Here is a 19,071-nt window from a genome sequence, read left to right as displayed (position 1 = left end):
ATCCAGCCAGGTCCCTCATAGATTGACTTGGATATTGGTGGTGGCTGTGCACAATCTTTGCAATCTGCTGTGAATGCTGCTCCTTCACCTCATCTAGTGCAAGCCACTGCTTCAGTTCAGGAGTTCAAACTTTGCTGGTGGTGCTTGGTAAGTTTTGTTTATTGAAAATATATGTTGGGATAAGGATGTTAATAGGAAGGAACAGAGCTTGTAAGCAAGCTGCTCTGGCTTGATTTGAAATCCAGCAACAGAAGAAGAAAGGAGGTCTTTTTAAAATCAAAACCAAAATACCCATCTGTATTCCATTCTTTCTCCTATTTTACATTTCTTCCCACACAGACAAACAAAACCAGTCTAACTCACCACCCCCCAAAAGCATGCATTCTAAATGCTTGGGAAATAGTAATTTTTATATCTTACAGACCATATTTAGGGCACTCATTTCTGCCTGCTGAGCAAGTGGAGAATGTTCCTATTTCCCAGATAAATAAGACTTTCATGTAACTAGATAAATATTTTTGTTTTTCCAGTGACCTGGAGGTGACTCCTGAGCTTAAATGACGATGGAAGATAAGGGATGTGGTGCATTGCCTGTGTCTGAGCCCAGGGCTCACTGAAATATTCCCAGGGACACTAAGGACTAGGATTCACTGTGACAGGGGGAAGCAGAGTTTGTCTTCATGATTTTGCCTATTTAGTACAGACATTTTCTCCATAGCCATTGAATGCACACAAGTCTTAGGCGTGTGCTTCTCTGTGAAGTGTTTGCTGGCACTGTGTGGGGTGTTGGGAAAGGCAGAGCCCCCCTGGACAGGAGAAGGGGAGGGGACCTGGTGGCAGCCACAGAGGTGACTCTGAAGAACTGGGATCCTGGGCTCAGAAGTCTCTTCTGCTGAGATCACATACTTGGTATGGCTGCCAGGCACAACCTGTTCCAAAGAGGAAAAAAATTCAAAAAAGCAAAGTAAACATAATCTTGCTCCCACTATGGCTCAGATCAGTTTAAGTATTTTCTTGTTGAGCTAGTTGGTGTGTATTTATGGACTTTCACATGTGTTTCAGTGTAACAGACTAATTTTAAGAGAGCCTGATAGAAAACCTACACATTTGTCTTCTGTCCTTCATATCCCTTCCTTCAGCTAGGGAAGGAAATGGGATATAAATGATGAATAAAGCACATTTCTTGACTTTTCTCCTCATTGATTGGAGCTCCCTTTAGCTTCAGAGACATTGTGCAGAATCTGGATAACCAGACATCTTAATCCAATTCTATTCAAGTACAATATTCTTCTATTAACACCTATTGTATCTTCTTATCTTACCAGCTCCTCGTGTTTTGGGAGCATGGGGACAGGTGGGACTGGCATGAAAATAACTCAAACGTGATTACAGTCATTTGCAGAACAATTGATTTTGCTGGAATATCAGAGCTTTGCTTAATTTTCTTAACTAAAGTCATTGTCTAAATTGCCTAAGCTCTCATGCATCTGGGCAAATTTTGTACAGTTGTCAAAATTATCTTGACATGTTTTTTATGGGAAGATGTTTATCCAGTGACAGCTGTGAGTCATGCACAGAAAGTCTAGAAGCTTTCATCCACTTTCACATCCTCAAAGAGAAGTACCTAATGTTTCAAGGCCCGTTTGAAGGGCTTTTATTGTGGTAAGATTGTATTTGGTTGCTGAAGTCTGTCACCTCTGTGGATCAGAAATAAACACACTTCCAGGGAGATTAATTCACTCGTGGTACAAATGCAGTTTTACTGGGGTCAGGTTAAGTGAGCTGGAGAGTTAAAATGTTAAAAATACTGCACAGTATTGTTCATGAGCTGTGTTATAATCCAGGTCCTCTGTTTCTATCATGTTCCTTCTGGAGGCTGCCACAGCAGATTTGAAACAGGCCAAACTTGCAGCTTGTGCTCAGTAGAAGCACCTGGCTGGTATCCATCCCTTAAGATAAGAAGCCACTGGATTTCTAGGAGACAGCCTGGTTGCAAAGACTTGGGTGGTAATTTAAATTAAAAAACAGGGGCTGAATTGTCAGCAGGGGAATAGAAAGGGGAAATGTCCCTGCTTTTGTGGAGGAAGCCTCCCCCTGAGTTGTTCCAGAGTCTCACTCTTGCATCCAAGGGCCACAGGGTGCTTCCCTGGAATGCCAGCTTCCCATGCAGCTTTTGCCTTGCCTCACCTGAATCACCATCGAGGATCCTTGCATGAAAACCAGTGCTGATTTGTAGCTTTTAAAGTATGTTAAGTGTGGAGATAAAGAAAAACTTGTTTGCCACAGAGATCTGTTGGGGATGGAGGACAGACCCAGGAATCTCCTTCCTGGCTGTTTTGTTGCTAGAGAAGAGCAGCACTTCCTGCCCCCAGGCTGTGCCACCGTGCAAAGGATGCTTTCCTGGGACTGAGACAGAGTTCCAGGAAAACTTAGACACACAAATATTTCTTTTAGCTGATGTTATACCAAGATTTGGTTAGGACAATACATTCTCTGCTTCTTAATCTTATCAGTCAGTAATGAAAGAAAATGAAAAGTCCCAGCAGAAAAATTAATAAAACACTGATAGAGAAGTAGAATTTATCAATTTTATGTAAGATTTTTTCCTCTTGAGAAGCTTAACTAAAAAAAAAAAAGTCAATATGGGTAATATTTTGTTATTTAATAAAAGCAGGATTTAAAGATTTTAATGATAAAACCCCCCAAATCATAAATACTGTATTCTGAATGACAATACAAATATCGGTGGGCAAGAATGCACAGAAGGTTTACAGTTACGACAATCAGTAAGTGAATTAAAATTATATAGAATAAGGTGTGAAGCATTACATTTAAGAATGCAGTATCAAAGATTTTGATATCCTCTGAAACAATTAAAAGAATTGAAAAATATAAATATCTTGATTTTTTTTCCTCTGGATTAATGGTGTAATGTATTATGTTTCTACTTGCAACTATGTATTTAAAAGGTAAATTAGATGATAATTCTTTTCATTCTAAAGAAAGAATGAACTTATGTGGGGCAAAATACTTGGTTTGCTTTCCTCTGGGAGAACAGCATCATGTTTGAGAGATCAGTGTATATTGGGGTTGGAAAGGTGAGATGGTCACTGAAATACACAGAATGGATGGCATAAGATTAATGGTTTTATTGACTGCAGTTCTTGAGCAGAGATATTCACAAGTGGCATAAGGGTTCTTTCAGTGTTTTCAGCCAAAATACCATGTGTCACTCTCAGCAAGTAACTTCATGCCAAATATAGAATCTAGTTGAAAGAGTGAAGTGGGCAGCTTTTGTTCCTTGTAGGCTCACCAAACAAAGAAACATCAAAAAAGTTTCAGAAGTGTTTCTGCAGAGATATTTTTTGTTCTCACCATCAGCTGGAGAGATTTACTGCATATGTAGAACATCACTCTAATGCTCTCTAAAGAATTCTGCCGCTTTGCAATAGTTCAGCTGTGACTTAGGGAGGCATTTAAACTCGTGACTCTGGCTTCAGCAGCACTGCTCTTGTGTTAGAGGAGCCTTTGGAAGGTGGTGACTGGAACTGGTTTTCTGTTCTGCCCAAAATCCAGGCGATGGCTGCTGTACAGCAGTGGCAGAACAGAGAGGGAAGGCACCACACTGCACCTTCAGAGAATTTGTTCTCAGGCTCGTGTGTTGATGCCATCTTTGGATGTTGCTGTTATCTCTCAATACTCAGTAAAAGTGTTTGCCATGTTTGAAATTGAAACCTTCTGATTTCTTCATTAGTACTTACACTGTTCTTTACTGGCGAAACACTGGGAGAGGACCATCTGACTTTAACTGTTTAATTATCTTTCTAGCATAATCTACAAGTTTTCACTATCTTAGTACTCTGCTGCTTGTAGCTCTGGGAAATGAAAGATGTTGTTGTATATACAAGACAAATACATGAGTAATTTGATCTTGGAGCCAGCTGATGTTGTCTTTCATTTTAATTTTCATTATGCCTTTGGCTCTGAAGCTGCTCCAATTTTTTATTAGACAGTACTGTATAAAGAGGCAATACAGGGTTAATTGCTGATCAGGGAATGTGTTTAAAAGTCAGCACCAGCTATATCTTATAACAACAACATTCTCATAATGTTTGTGCTTTTTGTCTTTAGAATTTATCCATACTTCCAATTCATGACTGCACATATTGGTGCAGCAGAACTGTCTTGTATAGTTAGAGCCTTTGTAATAGTCATATTTTTGTTCTTACATTGGTTACAGTAAGTATTCAAGATTTCACAATAATTTTTAAAGGTTAAAAAAGTAACCCTCAAAAACAAATATAATCTCAGTGTCTGCCTCTGCAATTAATAATTGGACCACTTTGCCAATTCAACATACAACCACTTTGAAATGTAGCCTAGAAAGCCAAACATTATCTGCTTTTAATCTGGCTGTTGCACAGATGATCACTTTAAGAAAAAATTTGCTACTGGCTGAGTATTATGGGAGTTGGAAAGCTGAGGCAAAGCAGTGTCACACTCTCAAAAGAGGGGGTACATAGTTTGGTGTTTGTTGCAGGTTGTTTTGCATGATTTTTTAATCTCCATATATGTGCTTTTTTTCTCCTTGTGACAGTTTTATTGCCCCACAGTAAAAGCTTCAAAAGCAATTGTTTTCAAAACAGGACCTTATGAAAATATCAAAACAATATTTTGATTTAAATGAAAAATAAATAGAAAATCAGCATACTGGTTAGTGATGTTGGAAACTAAAGGGAATAGCCTAATGCTCTGATCTTAGAACAGAAGTAACCCTGAGCCTCTGCATCAGAAGTGGACCAAAGCAGAGTAACTTGGCAAAAAACAGAAGCTCTGACTTTTATACTAAGTAATGATATTGCAAGGAATATGGCCCACCTTCTCCTGTCAATAACCAGCCTTGTTTGCTCTGGCAGAGGTAGGGAATAACTAAATTTATCTTGATGCTATTTCTCTTAAGCATGTTGTTGTCTCTTAATTACATATTGAATAGCATCTGGTGTTTGAAGAATTATCGAATAGAAACACAGCAGGGGAAGTGTGGCACTATTGATGCAAGCTGATACTTTTTCTGCTGTGGTGGTCTGGAGGCTCTCTCCTGGCCACGGACATCCTGCTCCTTCCTCAGCCCGGCCTGAGGTGCCCAAAACACCAATTTTGTAACACTGGTGTCAGGCCAAATTTAGCTCTCGATTTTGATTTTGTAATACCAGGTTTTCATAACCCCTAGAACATGTGGAACTAAACTGTTTCCATCTCTTGTCTTTTTTCCCCTTCAGTCACCAGGGGAAAAAATTATTGGAAACAGTTTCCTGCGGGAGATTCAACAAAAGCGTTGCAGTCTCTATTTGTGCGATGAAATCAAAGCGACTGGAAACGGTTTTGTTGTCTGAGATTGAGTGATCTATTATTTCAGTGGCACTGAGGAGTCACGGTGGTTTTTGAAAACCCCTCACAGTGCATTGCTCTTCCTTAGGTGCTGAACCACCTTTGAAGAGCTCTGCCTTGGTGACACCAGGAGAGCAGTGGTTCTCTGCCTCACACAGGTCATGGAAGAGTAAACGTGTTGGTTTATTAAATACTCACATGTGCAAGTACTGCAGGAAGGTTTATTAGCTTTTCTAGGACTTACATGTAAGTTAAATGGTCTTTATAAACTATTGTTTTCCAGAATCAGAAAGGCAGGAATCTTCTTACTTTTAATCTCTAGTTAGGCAGGGGAAGGAAGTCAACTACAAAACAGACAATTTTGTCTTTCCATTGCCTTGAACAGCTCTTCAAGCACAGATTGTCTGAAATAGCTGCCATAATATGTTTTTACTTTTCAGGCCATGGAGCTTAGGGAATCAGATTTTTAGTATCTACATCATCTCTTTCCTCCTGGGACTGAAGCTGGTTACCATAGCAAAATGGCAAGGAAGCTGATAAGCAAGTAGTACCATTTGGCAAACAGGATATAAATTTATTTTGTTAAGACAGAGGTCTGTGAAAAAAACTATTGCTCCTAGAATTTTTTTTTCCTTTATTCTGTTTTAAAATGGCTGTGTAGAAAATTATTGTGAGCAGATATTAAACAAAATTCCCTTGCTCACTAACAAGTGTGGCTGCAAATAAAAGGAGCTTCAGTTTCAAATCTCTGCAGATCTTCAATATTTTCACAGAAAAGTTACCCAGTAACACAGCTATTACACAGTAATTTCACTCCTTATGTTTCAGGGTGTTGCAAAGATGCCATACTTTGAATTAAATGAGCTCCTGCTAAACAGAATAAAAACAGATACCTGTCCCCCTGCTACTTAAAAATTACATTGAAATGTAGTTTTTGTTCCTACACGGTCATCTGAGTGTCTTGTAAATCAATCTGTGAAGTCCCTTGGGTTTGTGCAAAGTGATGTTAGCGAGTGCTGAAAAGTTGAATGGCTTGGTGTTCCAAAAATGTTACCAATAATGTCAGTTCTGAAGGTGGTTTTTGTACTCCCTGTCTCAGTGTCCAAAATGAACCACAGGCCCTGAGCAGCACAGCCTGGCTGTTCAAGGCACCATCACAACAACTGTATCTTTCTGCATAGACCCCACTCTTTTGTTTGCACACCCCCAATTTGTCCAGAAAGATCTACAAAAAGCTTGTTCTCAGGCCTGAGGGGTTCCTCTTTCTGCTGGGTCAATTCTTGATATGTTGCCTGGCATCTACACCACCCATTGTCTCCTGTTCTTGGTGCAAGACCTGAGTCACTGTGTTGGGGAGGTTTTTTGGGGCTTCTGCTAGTGACTATAATTGAAATGAAATCTCAGATCTTAGGATTAAAGCAGAAAACTGCTCATTTCCTTAAAACCTTCTTTGTTCTCAGTTTTATCCATTCAAAATATATCATACATGCTTATACCATTTTATATGCCCTGACAAATTTTCTAATTACTGCACAACTCCATTACGAGGATTTGGGAGTCTTGCTGTAATCTGGGCATGCAAATTATGCTGTTTAGTTTTAACCCCTTTGAGACCATATAAACCAGATTGACCTTGTAGAAGTTCTGTTCATTGGTTGAGAGTCTCAATCAGTGCACCCATGGAATGGAAATCAGAGTAAATCCTAGGAAATCCCTGTTTTGACACCCTTTTTATGGTTTTGGGCTTTTTTTTTTTAATATAATAAACACTGGCTGAAGGGTTTTTTATGCTGGGAGGGATTTTTAATCTTTAAAAATCATCATTACCACAAAAAAAATACCATCAAATGCCCATTGGATGCAGCAGTGGCTCAGGTTAACTGCATCTGGGTGGGGGTTGGCTGGTGTCTGATCAGCTTGGGGGAGAGAGGTGGAGAGCCTTGGATCTGGCAGGATCCATCCAGGATTAGAAAGAACTGAGTGGGAATATAATTGTGAAGGGAATGGGTGAGTTTAGAATTGGGACTTACTTCATGTCCATGTGTGTGACCTGCATTTTCAACAGCCTCACCTCTGTGTGTGAACTGTGGGCTCTGCATGGAGGGACCCATCTGTAGGGGCTGAGAATAATTTCATCCTGGAAAACCAGTTGCCTGCAAACACGTTTAGATTGGTGACAGTGACCGGGGGGTGTCCATGCCCATGTCCTTGTACTGTGGTGTGACACACAATGTGGGAACTCACTGCAGGGACTTGGCCCAAAATGCAGTGCCTGGATGCAGGAGCTTGGGAAGCTGGAGTGTTGCCATCTACTGGCAGCCATCCACAGAGAGGAGTCCCTCCTCTGGCTCTAGTTGATGGTGTTGCTTATTTTGAGCTGAAAGATGAGGTTTTTCTGCCTAAGTCCTGTTTCGAGTCAGAGTTGTCAATAAAGGAATTGTTGCTGTCCTTAGCACATGAGCACAGTCAAACAATTGGAGTAACACCAGTCAGATTTTCATGGAGAAGTTGTTACTCTTGGGATGTGAGTCCATGCTTGAGGTGGGGGCAGCTCCTCTCTCCTTCACAGTGTCCAAGTTGGTCTGAGGAGTCCTGAGCATTCCCTGTGAGCTCAGGGCTTGAGGGGTGTCCTGCAGCTCACCTGCCATTCAGAGTGGCTCCTTATTTTCAGGGAAAGGGCTGGGCTGGAAACTGCTTTTGTTAATACTGGAGGTAAAAAATTAATAAAGGCAAAGGATATATTTGGGCTCATTAAGGAATAGAGAAAAGATCTGTATTATTAAGAATCTTGGAGGTCTGACAGTCTTTCCAAATGGAAGAGAGGAGAGGTGTTTCAAATAATCTGCCCTCAAAGGGTGATCCAGTAAAGCTTGTGCAAGTCTCAAAAAGTCCTATTGGGACTGACCTCTGTTAAGGGAAATGTTTACATTAGAAATGTTTACATCAGAACATGCTTTGAGCATTTTGCTTGAAACAAATACCATCAATGGGTATGAATATTTTTCCTTTTTATTAAAAAATAGTTGTGAAATAAAAGGTTGCAACACTTCCTAACGCACATGGGAGCAGAAGAGTGGCACAGCTCTGCCTTCGTGCTTGTCCAGCTGAGATGTGCTTCAGACTTAGCGACTCATTTCTATACTCATGCATAGAAATGCAAAAAGCTTATGGTTTTATCTAGAAACATAACATTTTGAGTTGGAATTAGATTATAAAAACTGCTCTGAGACCTTGTGAATACCAACACTTTGCCTTTGGTATTCTAAGCACTATTTTAAAATAATGGTTAATATACCTTTGAAATGTTTTTGAGCCAGATATGTAGGTACATAAACATGAAAATATAAAGTGTTCCTCTGCCAGATCTCTCTGTGTGAGGTATAGGTGACTTGCAGTGATGGAGCAATGATGCATTTTTAGATTGATTTGTCTCAGTAGTTCCCAGATAATAGATAATCAAAATCAAGATTGCAGAATTACCAGTGGAATTGTATCTTTTATTTGTGAAGGAGTGCACAGTGGAAAGAACATATATTTGAGGTCATATATGGAAGTTTTATATTTTAAAGACTGGAGAGGTAAAATACACTGGAATTAAGAGCCCAAGGTTTAAATATGTATTGGATTAAGGAGTCATGGAAGGGTCTGGATTCTGGCTGGTGCTTTGTTACCAATGGCAGTGTTCCAAAGTGTAACCAAGTATTTTTCTCTCTCTCTTTTTTTTTGTTATTTTGTTTTTGTTGCAGCTGGTCTCCAACGTTCTCATCTTCTCCTGTACAAACATTGTAGGCGTGTGTACCCACTACCCAGCAGAGGTGTCCCAAAGACAGGCTTTCCAGGAGACCAGGGAATGCATACAAGCCAGGCTGCATTCTCAAAGGGAAAACCAGCAGCAGGTAAGAGCAACAGTTGGAAATAAATAATGAAAACGCTGAAACAGAATTAGCATGCAAATTGTTCCTGTAGGATGGGATTTGCTGGCTTCTTGCTTCATGAGTAATCCAAGCAAGAATAGGTTGTTGTTAGAGGACAGGATTTCTAAAGGTTTGAAAGAAAGCTCAGGGGTGTAGTTCTTGTCCAATATTCTGATGAACCTTTACAGAGACAAGCAACATACCCAGTGGCATGTGCTCTGTGGATTAAAATTACACAGTACACAAAGAGTCTGCATAGGTTTTTGCACCCATCATTGCTTCCAAGTGTTAGATGCAGTTGCAACACACAGACTTTGGACTGACCCTCTTTGTAAGGTCAAAGCCTGGCGTGATTGTCAGCCAAGGCACTGCCAAAAGGCAGGCAAGGATTGGTCCCTACAACATAACATTCCTGGATGCCTCCAAGGAAGTCCTCTTCCCTCCTTTCCCAAAGGTTCCTAATTGCTTTCACACCTCTCTATATCTTATTGGCTTCAGATGAATTGTATTTGTTCAAAAAGTAAGATTCCTCATCAGCTCAATTGTTTTTTCTATAAAATCCCTGTATCTGCCAGCATACAGCTTAGCAGTCAGGGTACTGAATGTGTCTGCTCCCCTGATTCACTTGTGAGTTCTCTTGCAATGAATCTCTTGTGTCCTTGGCTTAGACACAGAAGGTCTTTAGGGGCAGCTTAACTATTCCCTTTTGAACACACTTCTCTGCCCTGCAGGACATCTCATAGTGGTCTGTTCAGTCCAATTTAAAATGAATTATGAAATGGGACTTCCACTCATCCCTTGGGAGATATCTCAGAGCTCGGCTGTGGGTTTGGGGAGAGGTCAGGGGAATGCATCAGCTGGGGAGTCTCTGCATGTCTGTGGCAACTCAGTTACATTTTCCTTCATGTCTCAGCCCATCTGCATCTATGGATTTGTGCTTTGGCAGTGTTTCATGAAGTTCCTCTGGCTGGCATAGCTGCTGTTCAATCCTTGCTGTGAAATAACATGCACACGTGCTTATTTGGTACTTTATGTATGAAAACAAGATTCACACTCAAGACTCCTTTTTCCTTTGCAACAAATATGTCTCAAAAAGATGAAATGAGCAGCCACTCCTCCTTCCACACCTTGGAGTGGAGGAAAGGATTGAGCCAAGAGAATATGCCATTTTATTTATTGATTACAGCTCTGTCTTCCCTGCTGAGACACTGCCTCAGCAGCATGGCTCAGATGCCTGTGCTGTGCTGGATTTGGATGATTCTGCCTCAAGAGCAGCTCCCAAGAACAGTCCTGACAAATGCCCTATCTTGATGCTTTTTTCTTCTCCCCCTCTCCAGGAAGTACTATACCATACATAAGAAAGCCAGGACATCAGAAAAAAAGTGTGTCAAAGCCAGTCATTGCCAAGTGCTCTTCAGTCCCACCAGCAATAACTGCAGGTCCTGGCAGCTGGAGACTCCTAATGAGATTATTTTCTGCCACAGCCTGCACTGACATTGATCTCCAGGTTCACTTCAGATGCCTCTCTATACATAATGCATTGAGATAAGTGTGAGGTGACAGCAGACACAAATAAGGACAGCTCAGCCCACATCTGAGAGAGCCAGTCTCCAAACAGGGCTGGAGGAAAACACAACTGCACAGCCCAACACTGTTATTTATAGTTGCTTGTCTTTTTCTGGAGATCGATGGGGCTCTTGTGTGCTGTTCTCTTTTAAAGGCAGGCAGATTTTCTCAGGCAAATGACCTTGTATTTTCCTTTATTAAGCATCTACCAGCAGCCAAAATTAACTTGAAAGTAAATAGAAAATCCAGAATGTCCAATGCAGAAAAGAGATGACTTGTGATTTCATTACTTGAGATAATGTAGGGCAGAGCCATAACAGGAATCACTGTTATTTGCCCAGAAAAAAATATTCTTGGATGAAAAATCAGATATTCTTCACATTCTGTAGGGAGCAAATAGCATTTAAGGGGTGGGTTGTTGGGATTGCACTGTCTATTCTAGCATTGCTTGTCTTTTGTCTCTGTAAAGCTGTTCTCTCCCTTTTTTCATGTCAGCATCACTTTTGGTGAAGAGTAACTGTTAGTACACCAGAGGAGAAATGGATAAGATACTAAATATTCGTAGTGATTTGAGGTCATTTTGGGAGAGGACTTCATAAATAGTTAAAATTCCTTTGCAGAGTCATTGTGAGAATGTGTGTGCCCATGTACACATAAATCCATGTGTACTCATGTAAACAGGGTAGATCTGTGTTGAACGCCTTCATTTATGTGCCTGTTTTAGAGACAGACTGGTGCTCCTTGGGATGCAGTTGTTTAATGTATAATTCAGTGGAACTATACTTGCATGTTATTTTGAAGTGAGAATTATATATGGATTTGCTCTTGCTTTTTTATCAGGTCAGAACACTGCCTTGTTATACTTGTAAAACAGCAGTCCTAGTCACCTCACTGGTGCATAATATGTGATTTTACAGCGAGGGCTGCAGCTCTTTCTAGTTATTGTATCAAAATGAAAATTGTACTCTTGTGGAGACCCTAATTTCTCTGCTCCATTTGAAATAAAACATAGGGATTTTGTTGTTTTGAAGGCATTCTCTCTCTTACAAATGCACTTGTTATAGCCTTCTCCTGTTAGCTTCAGAGGTTATTTTCAGTGATTGTGATGACCCCAAGCAAACAGAATAAAGATAATGCTCAGCTCTGTAACACAGCTCAACTTCCTAATTAGCAGCTGCATGAAGGGATGTTGTGCCACATGCATTTGTTTCACCTGATGAGCCTCTCTTATTCCCTGATTATTAGTGCAGCTCCTGGAGATCTCGAGTGTCTTGAAAATATTGATGATTTAATCTGGCAAGTGCCTATGGTGTCAGGAAGAGTAGGGGTGGGGGCTCTCCAGTAAAAGCTACCCAGAAATGTGGGTGTCAGTCTCCTGGAGTGGTTGTAACACACACTCAGCTCCTGTCTCTGTTTTGGAAGCAAGCAAACCCTCCGTGCTCCTGCGCCCACAGGGAATGTTCCAAACCTGTGGGTGCCCCTGAACCTCCTGTAAAGCTCCAAGTTATTTAGAGGATGTGTAAAATCACACATAAAATAGCAGCTTTCACACATTTGAGGATGCCTATTAGAATATGCAAATGACAACAGTGTATACACCATTTACTCTGGGAAGCATACAAATGTGTTGTGCTTTTCCACTCGGGGAGTGCACCAATAGCTGACAGAAGCCTAAGGACACGTGCATGATTCATGAGCTGCTTATTTTTTTAAAAAAAATGGATATGTAACTGTTAGCACCTGAGGTATGCTAGTGACAGTGGCAGTACTTTAAAAAACAAGTATCTTTTATGACTGCTGCAGTTTTAAGCAGAGATAGAAATCCCTCCAACACATCTTCTGAGTTATTACTATCTCTTCAAAGGCTGAAGGCAGATTCAGTCTCTTTAAGGTGCACATTGAAGGGGGAAAAAGAAATACTGGGCAGTGCTACAGAGTATAAAATGTCTCAGTGCATGCTGAGCACATTTTCAGTGGATTCATCTTCTCTGGTTCCCCCAGGGTTCCTCTCTCTCCTTAGAGCAAGAAATAAATGGTGAACTTTCAGTTAAAGCTAGGAATTAGAAGCCAGAAATGTGCCTATAACTGCAGTATGGGCAAGTGGTTTGGTGATGTGAGTACTTGGACAGGATTGCTGACCCCTCTGAGTCAGGCTGTGTTTGAACCCTGCTGCTCCCTGTGCTGTTGAGAATTAATGAGCTGTTAGATAAGGTTGGGGACCTTCCTTTGTGTCACCTTCTGTCTGTGTCATCAAGAAGGAAGGCCCTTTTCTTCCTCCTGCTCACTGCAGGGAAAGAAAAATAAAGACAAGAGTGGCACAAGTTTTTGGGATTCTCCAGCTATTCCAGAGCACTGGCTGCAGGTTGGACCTGCTGATCCCAAAGGAGATGCTCCCCACCTTCATGAGCTATAGAAAAACCTTTTGAACTTCACAGGGTGTGACTGGGAATAGAATGAAGCTCTGGGCAGAATTCTCAGGTGTGATTCCTGATATACACAAATTTGTGCCCTCGGGCACGAGTTACCTGCAGGTTTAAATTCTATAATTTCTATGCGAAATTGGTGCCAAATATAGAATAATAACAAGCACTTGTTTTTATGTGAGTTTTTAGGAAAATCACCAGAAAGTCATCATTTTGTCAATTTTTGCATACTCTGTAGGAGCAGCTTGTAAAATGTTACAAAAGTCACACAATCAGTAAATAGAAGTGCCAAGTGAGGGGCAAGGAGAGCCACAAACTGTTGATGATGATATGTGGTTATTGAAAATACTCTTGTAGGTGAGTGGGTGGGTTTACAGATCTTAATGCAATTGGGCACTAACAGCAGTTTAAAGTGCAGCAGTAGCACTTTTCATGCTGGTTTTATCAGGGCGTTTCTATGACATTTTAGCTGCTGAGAGCAGGTTTGTGCCTGCTGGGGGAGTGTGCTTAGATAATTAGATAAGCAAGGAAAGAATTTTAAATAGTGCCCAAGGGTGTTGGGGTATCATTCCTCTGGTGTTAGGTGAAGGAAGACTTCATGGTGGTGTGCAGAGACTGTGTGGGAGGTCAGACAATATAATTTATCAGAGTCCTTCCAAGAGCAGTGCATGGACACTCTTTGAGTTGCATGGTTCCTTCATTTGCAAGAATTGGCAACCATGAATTGCAAGCCCAGTGTATCTGGAATGAAAAATAATACTTTTTTCTTCCAAAACCATTGAATTCTTATAGTGGGGTTGGGAGCAGAGTTGCATATGACTGGTTAGGGGATCAGCTACTGGGTTTATGGAGCCCATTTTGCTTGGTTGTACTCATCTCTCACCAAAGTGATGAGTCATTTCTCCCCAGTAAGGAACAAAGTGTGTTTGTTAACTGGGCAGCAGGTGTTTTAATTGGTTCATCTGTCTGACTCCACAGGAGCGTCTCCTGCTCTCTGTACTTCCTCGACATGTTGCCATGGAGATGAAAGCTGACATTAATGCCAAGCAGGAAGACATGATGTTTCATAAGATCTACATCCAGAAGCATGACAATGTCAGGTAAGAACAGCAGCCTGTCTCCCAGCCATGGGGGAGCAGGGACCCTCCCAATGCCTGACCCTGAACACACAGGGATGAAGATGTCAGTGACACATAATCCAAAATCAGTGTAAAGACTCAAAAGTGTCACTAGTTGACTTATGAAAGTTTGTTTATAAGATGGTAGGAGGATTGCCTCGTTCAAACAATATCTTCTTTTGAGAAGTGGCTTGAACTGAGCTCATTCCCCACATTTTCCTTTTTTTTCATTTTTTCCTGTCTGTAGTAAGTGTTGACTGTTTTGAGAAGGTGTTATATAGGGGGTCAGTTATTTCTGGACAATTACAAGAACCCCTCTGATAAGAGACGGTGGAATGCAAGTTAAAAATTGGGAACAATTCCCACAGGGTGAATTGCAGAGCCCAGGCAAGGTCTAGATTTTCTGGAGTGGTTTCTGGCAGTTTGGAATTACAAGAAGCAGGGATCCATTAGTGACAGCTTTAACACCTGCTCAGTCATCCAGCAATGTGTTGCTCCTCGATCTGCCTGGATGAGGAGAACAGTTTAATATGCAATCTCTGGCAAGTCATGCAAAATCAAACTCAGCCTGTGTTGCTGGGGTAGCCCAGCCCCAGGAGCTTCTGAACATCTCCTGGTTCCCACTGGCCAGTTTCCCAGGGAAGAGGCAATGAAGTAGTACTTCAGGTGGCTTGATATCTTCATAGGCTGCAGTTGTAAAGTTTAACCTAATCTTAATGCATTTCACCTCTGCTGTTGTACCTGATCTCTGTGGAGATCACTTATGTCTAAGCCAGGTCCTGGAACTGTGTAACAGCTCTGACAGTCTATAAATACTTCTTTTGAGACACAGGGACTGGGGACAGGGAGCTTCCCTCTTCCATCTCCCCTTACAACAAGAGCTTTTTTGTGTCAACTCCCTGTGTAGCCTTTCTCTCTAATCCAACTTTAGTATCTTGGTGAATTGTATTTTCTGATACTTTATGCTCAACAAGTAAAAGTGAGTTTCTGACATACTGCACCCTCCAATAGCTGACATGAAAAAATCCACATGAAATTCTGATGCGTTTGAAGAGAGTACCTCAGGATTGAGGGTAGCTGAGAGAGGCAATGTACAAGCAGAAAACTGGGAGGTTGCTCAGTGTTGAATGTAGCCTTACATAAAACTCACTGAAATCAGGGAGACTCTATGTGCTGGCTTGGTCACAATTCAGCCCTTCAGTTTTTTTGGTTGTGACTCAGTAAAGAGATAAAGATCCATTAGCAATACAATGAAGACAGACACAGTATCAGAAATCAAAGGCAATAACGGGTCAGTGATGAAAAATACAGGATATGTGCATGGTGATGAAGGGAAGAGGCCATCCACAGTCTCCTCAGCAGACTTTGTGCTACAGTAAATTAAGTTTTGTGTCTTCACATTAATTTTTTTCCTTAATGACACTGAGCTTGGTCAAGTAGGAGTGTAAATTTCTTGTGATAGATGCTGATTGTGAATTACTTTTTTCCATTACTCAAAGGTCAACTTGACATTCAAACTAACTGAAACTCATTAGCTATGCCATAAGACTATGGTATTTTAGTCTTCCACATCAATTTCCATATGTCATTATTTTGCAGGTTTGAAAGTTGTTCAGTAGTCCAATCTTAGTAAAGCTGATTATCTCTTTAGGAAGATACTAATTTGAAATTTTTATTTATATGACTACATATGCAAAAACTAAATAAACAATAATAAACTAAGTTTGCAAATGAAAAAATTTAAAGGGGGAAGGGAAACCTGATGTAACAATTGTGACTGGAAAAATATAGACTGAAGATAATGGCTGGTATGGAGACATGGAGATCTCAAAAGATGGATTAAAAAATGGCACATGGCTAAGAGTATGGAAAGAGAAAAGAAATATGATTTTCAGCTATGGCTGTGAGGAAACATGAAAGGTGAAACACAAATGCATAAAGGGGTATGTGCACCAGTCAGCTCCTGATGGGTGGCTAACAAAAGACTTGCAAACATTTAATTTTGACATCTTGCATATTTATTGAATAATATAAGCATTTATGTAATTGTTTCACTTCTGCAGCTTAAAAGTAATTTTAACTTTGTTCCTCATGGTAATGAGTGTTTAGGAATCAGGCCCTTGCAGGTGCCAACTGTCTCCTGTGCAAAGGGAACTGAAGTGTCAAAAGATCATAAGAGGAAACAACTTAAATGATATCTTCCTCAAAGTGTGGGCTTTGTTGTCTGAGCCTCTGAGGTCCTGAATCAAAGCCCACTGAAATCATGGAAAAGGCTGGAAAAGTGAGATAAGAAATAGGAATAAAATAGTGTATGTGCTGAGAGCAAATAGAAAATAACTCAGGAACATCTCATCTTCATGTACTTTAGGGAAATGAATAACTAAGTGCGAATATTGAAGAAAGGAAACATGATTTGGAACAAATGACTCATTTCACACCAGGAGTTCAGCACGGAGCCTTTGCTCTTGCCTGGGTGCACTGAAACCACCTCTAGTGGGAATGGCTGTGGATGGTTTTGAAGCATTTACGTGCACACAGAAACACCACGGAGGGGGGAGGCAGCATCTCAGCCATGCTGATTAATGAACTGGCTCAATAAAAGCAAGCATGCTCTTTGCTTTGTGCAGGGAAATGCTCAAGGGGAGGCTTTTGAGATGAGAACGCTCCAAGCAATTCTGTTTTGTGTTCGTCACTATTCAAAAATGTCATAAGAGCTAAGTTTTTATGAGCTAAAGGTTATTGTGTCAAGGCAATTGAGAAGTATGTGAAGTCAGTGCAAGGGTGCTGTGCCCAGCCATTGAATCTGGCTTCCTGTTGGTGATTTATCAGCAGGAGCATTTCCTCTGCAGTTCAGAGGAGTGGGAAGGTCTGTGTGCTGGAACAGAGGTGTGGGTTTTTCTTCTCCATCAGCTGTATTCAGCGATGCTTTTTTCCCCCATTCTCCCAGATTGTGTATAAAAATAGATTTTAAATGAAAGTATAATGGATGGGAATTTTTGTTAGCTATTGATGTAAAAGTTTGATTGTCATCTTAATGCCTTGAACCTGACATCTTGAATTTTACTGGATCTTCAGAGTGAGGTTGCTCTCCAAACCCACTGTCAAGATGGAAATAATGAGGAGGTTTCCTTCCAGATGGGTTTAACTTGGGTCCTTTGAACTCAGGAGGCACAGGAGCACAGCCTTGTGCACTTAGCCTGGTTTGACATTTTGTGTGGGAGAAGAGGCTTACTAAATTCTCTTCCAGATAAGATTAAATATTTTAATTTTCAGGGATGATTTGGTCTGGGCTTTTGGGACCACCTCTAATTTTAATTAAAAACCAAACCCAACCACTCTACCAGCAGAAAACGTTAATCTAAAATTATGTGAAGTTAATGTGTGTAGGCTTTATTTTCTAGTTTAAAAATGAAGTGTCATTAATTTTACAGTTCTGCTTATATGCTTAGTTTTAGATTCTAGGTTACATTGTTCAGGGGTTTTTTGGGGTTTTTTTTTTTAGAAAAAGAGATTACATGATTTTTATATTTTTTTTTAAGAAAAAAGAAGTCAATCTAAACCTCTGTAGAAAAGATCTTCCTCAAGTACCAGCAGTAAATCTGTAAAACATAGCCATGATCCTTTAATAAGGAGCAGTTCTGCTATGATGTTGCTTACTGTGGTACACTTCTCTTAGAGGGTGGGCTATCTCACCATAAAGGAAAGATGATTTTTTAAAATGCAAAATACTGAGGTCTTTTTGACCTGAATGGGTAAAAGACAAAATTTTTTTAGCAAATCTTTTCATCTGGACTTCCTGCAAATGAGTTCATAATCTCCTGATTATTGTTTTGGAAAGTAAAGTTCAGAGACTAATTTATCCACAATGAAAATATAATTTCCTGTAATTTTTGGCAGCAAAATTTGTTTCAGGATTGTATTCTTCTGAAAATTTTAGTGTGGTGACAAAACAAAGATGCAAATGTTTGGGGTTAATTCACTCTTTTTCAATGCACGTGAACAGAACTTTTAAACAGAGAATGAAACAGTTTCCTGTCCTGATTTATTGAATGAGAATTAACTTTGACAAATCCAGAACCTCAGAGCATGATTTGACCTTTCCCACATATGTGTGTGTGTTAAATATAAAGTCTATTGTCAAAAGCAATCAGGAAAGGAGTTCCCAAGACTATGCAAGTAATTTGGGTAAACAACAAGGTGAATTATGTAACTAAATTTGTTCATGTTATCATGAATGAGATTATGTCTGATAGACAAGCCCTAAATTATGCATAGATAATATTGTTTATCTATCATGCTTCCCAGACAGAATTTTAAGTGCTCTGCATTACTATTGCTATTTATAGTGTCTCACTGCAGTGATAATGGCTTTAATGTTATCTAGGTTTGGCCAAATATAGTAATCTCTGTGCTATAAAAGGAGGCTTGAAGTCCTCTGTGAAGGGATAAAGGTTGGCTTTGTCATTGAAATTCCTTTGATGAACTGTTTCAAGAAGCTTATTTTAGGGCTGACATCCAAGTGCAGTAAAAGTGACAGTTTCCTCTCTTCATCCCTTCACATAATTCTTATGAATCATGTACTTAGCAACATTAACCTGTTTTCAGAGTTTCTTAAACTTCTTGACAATTTGAACTAAACTGTTTGCAGAAATGAAATAAGAC

At 40.2% G+C, this 19,071-nt stretch overlaps 1 protein-coding gene across 1 annotated transcript in view; it reads left to right on the top strand.

Moving 5' to 3' along the window:
- The window catches only part of ADCY5 (adenylate cyclase 5), a 204,249-nt gene that overhangs the window by 112,117 nt on the left and 73,061 nt on the right, over window positions 1–19,071 (top strand). Inside the window, exons 2-3 of the mRNA XM_033064725.2 lie at window positions 9,135–9,284; window positions 14,270–14,391. Of these exons, the coding sequence (XP_032920616.1) occupies window positions 9,135–9,284; window positions 14,270–14,391 (272 nt within the window). The remainder of the gene's footprint in view (window positions 1–9,134; window positions 9,285–14,269; window positions 14,392–19,071) is intronic.

Source organism: Catharus ustulatus, chromosome 7, assembly GCF_009819885.2.
Source record: "Catharus ustulatus isolate bCatUst1 chromosome 7, bCatUst1.pri.v2, whole genome shotgun sequence".
In the NCBI taxonomy this organism is placed as follows: domain Eukaryota; kingdom Metazoa; phylum Chordata; class Aves; order Passeriformes; family Turdidae; genus Catharus; species Catharus ustulatus.
Note: the sequence above shows the minus strand (reverse complement) of the source record. Positions and strands in the feature narration are given on the sequence as shown.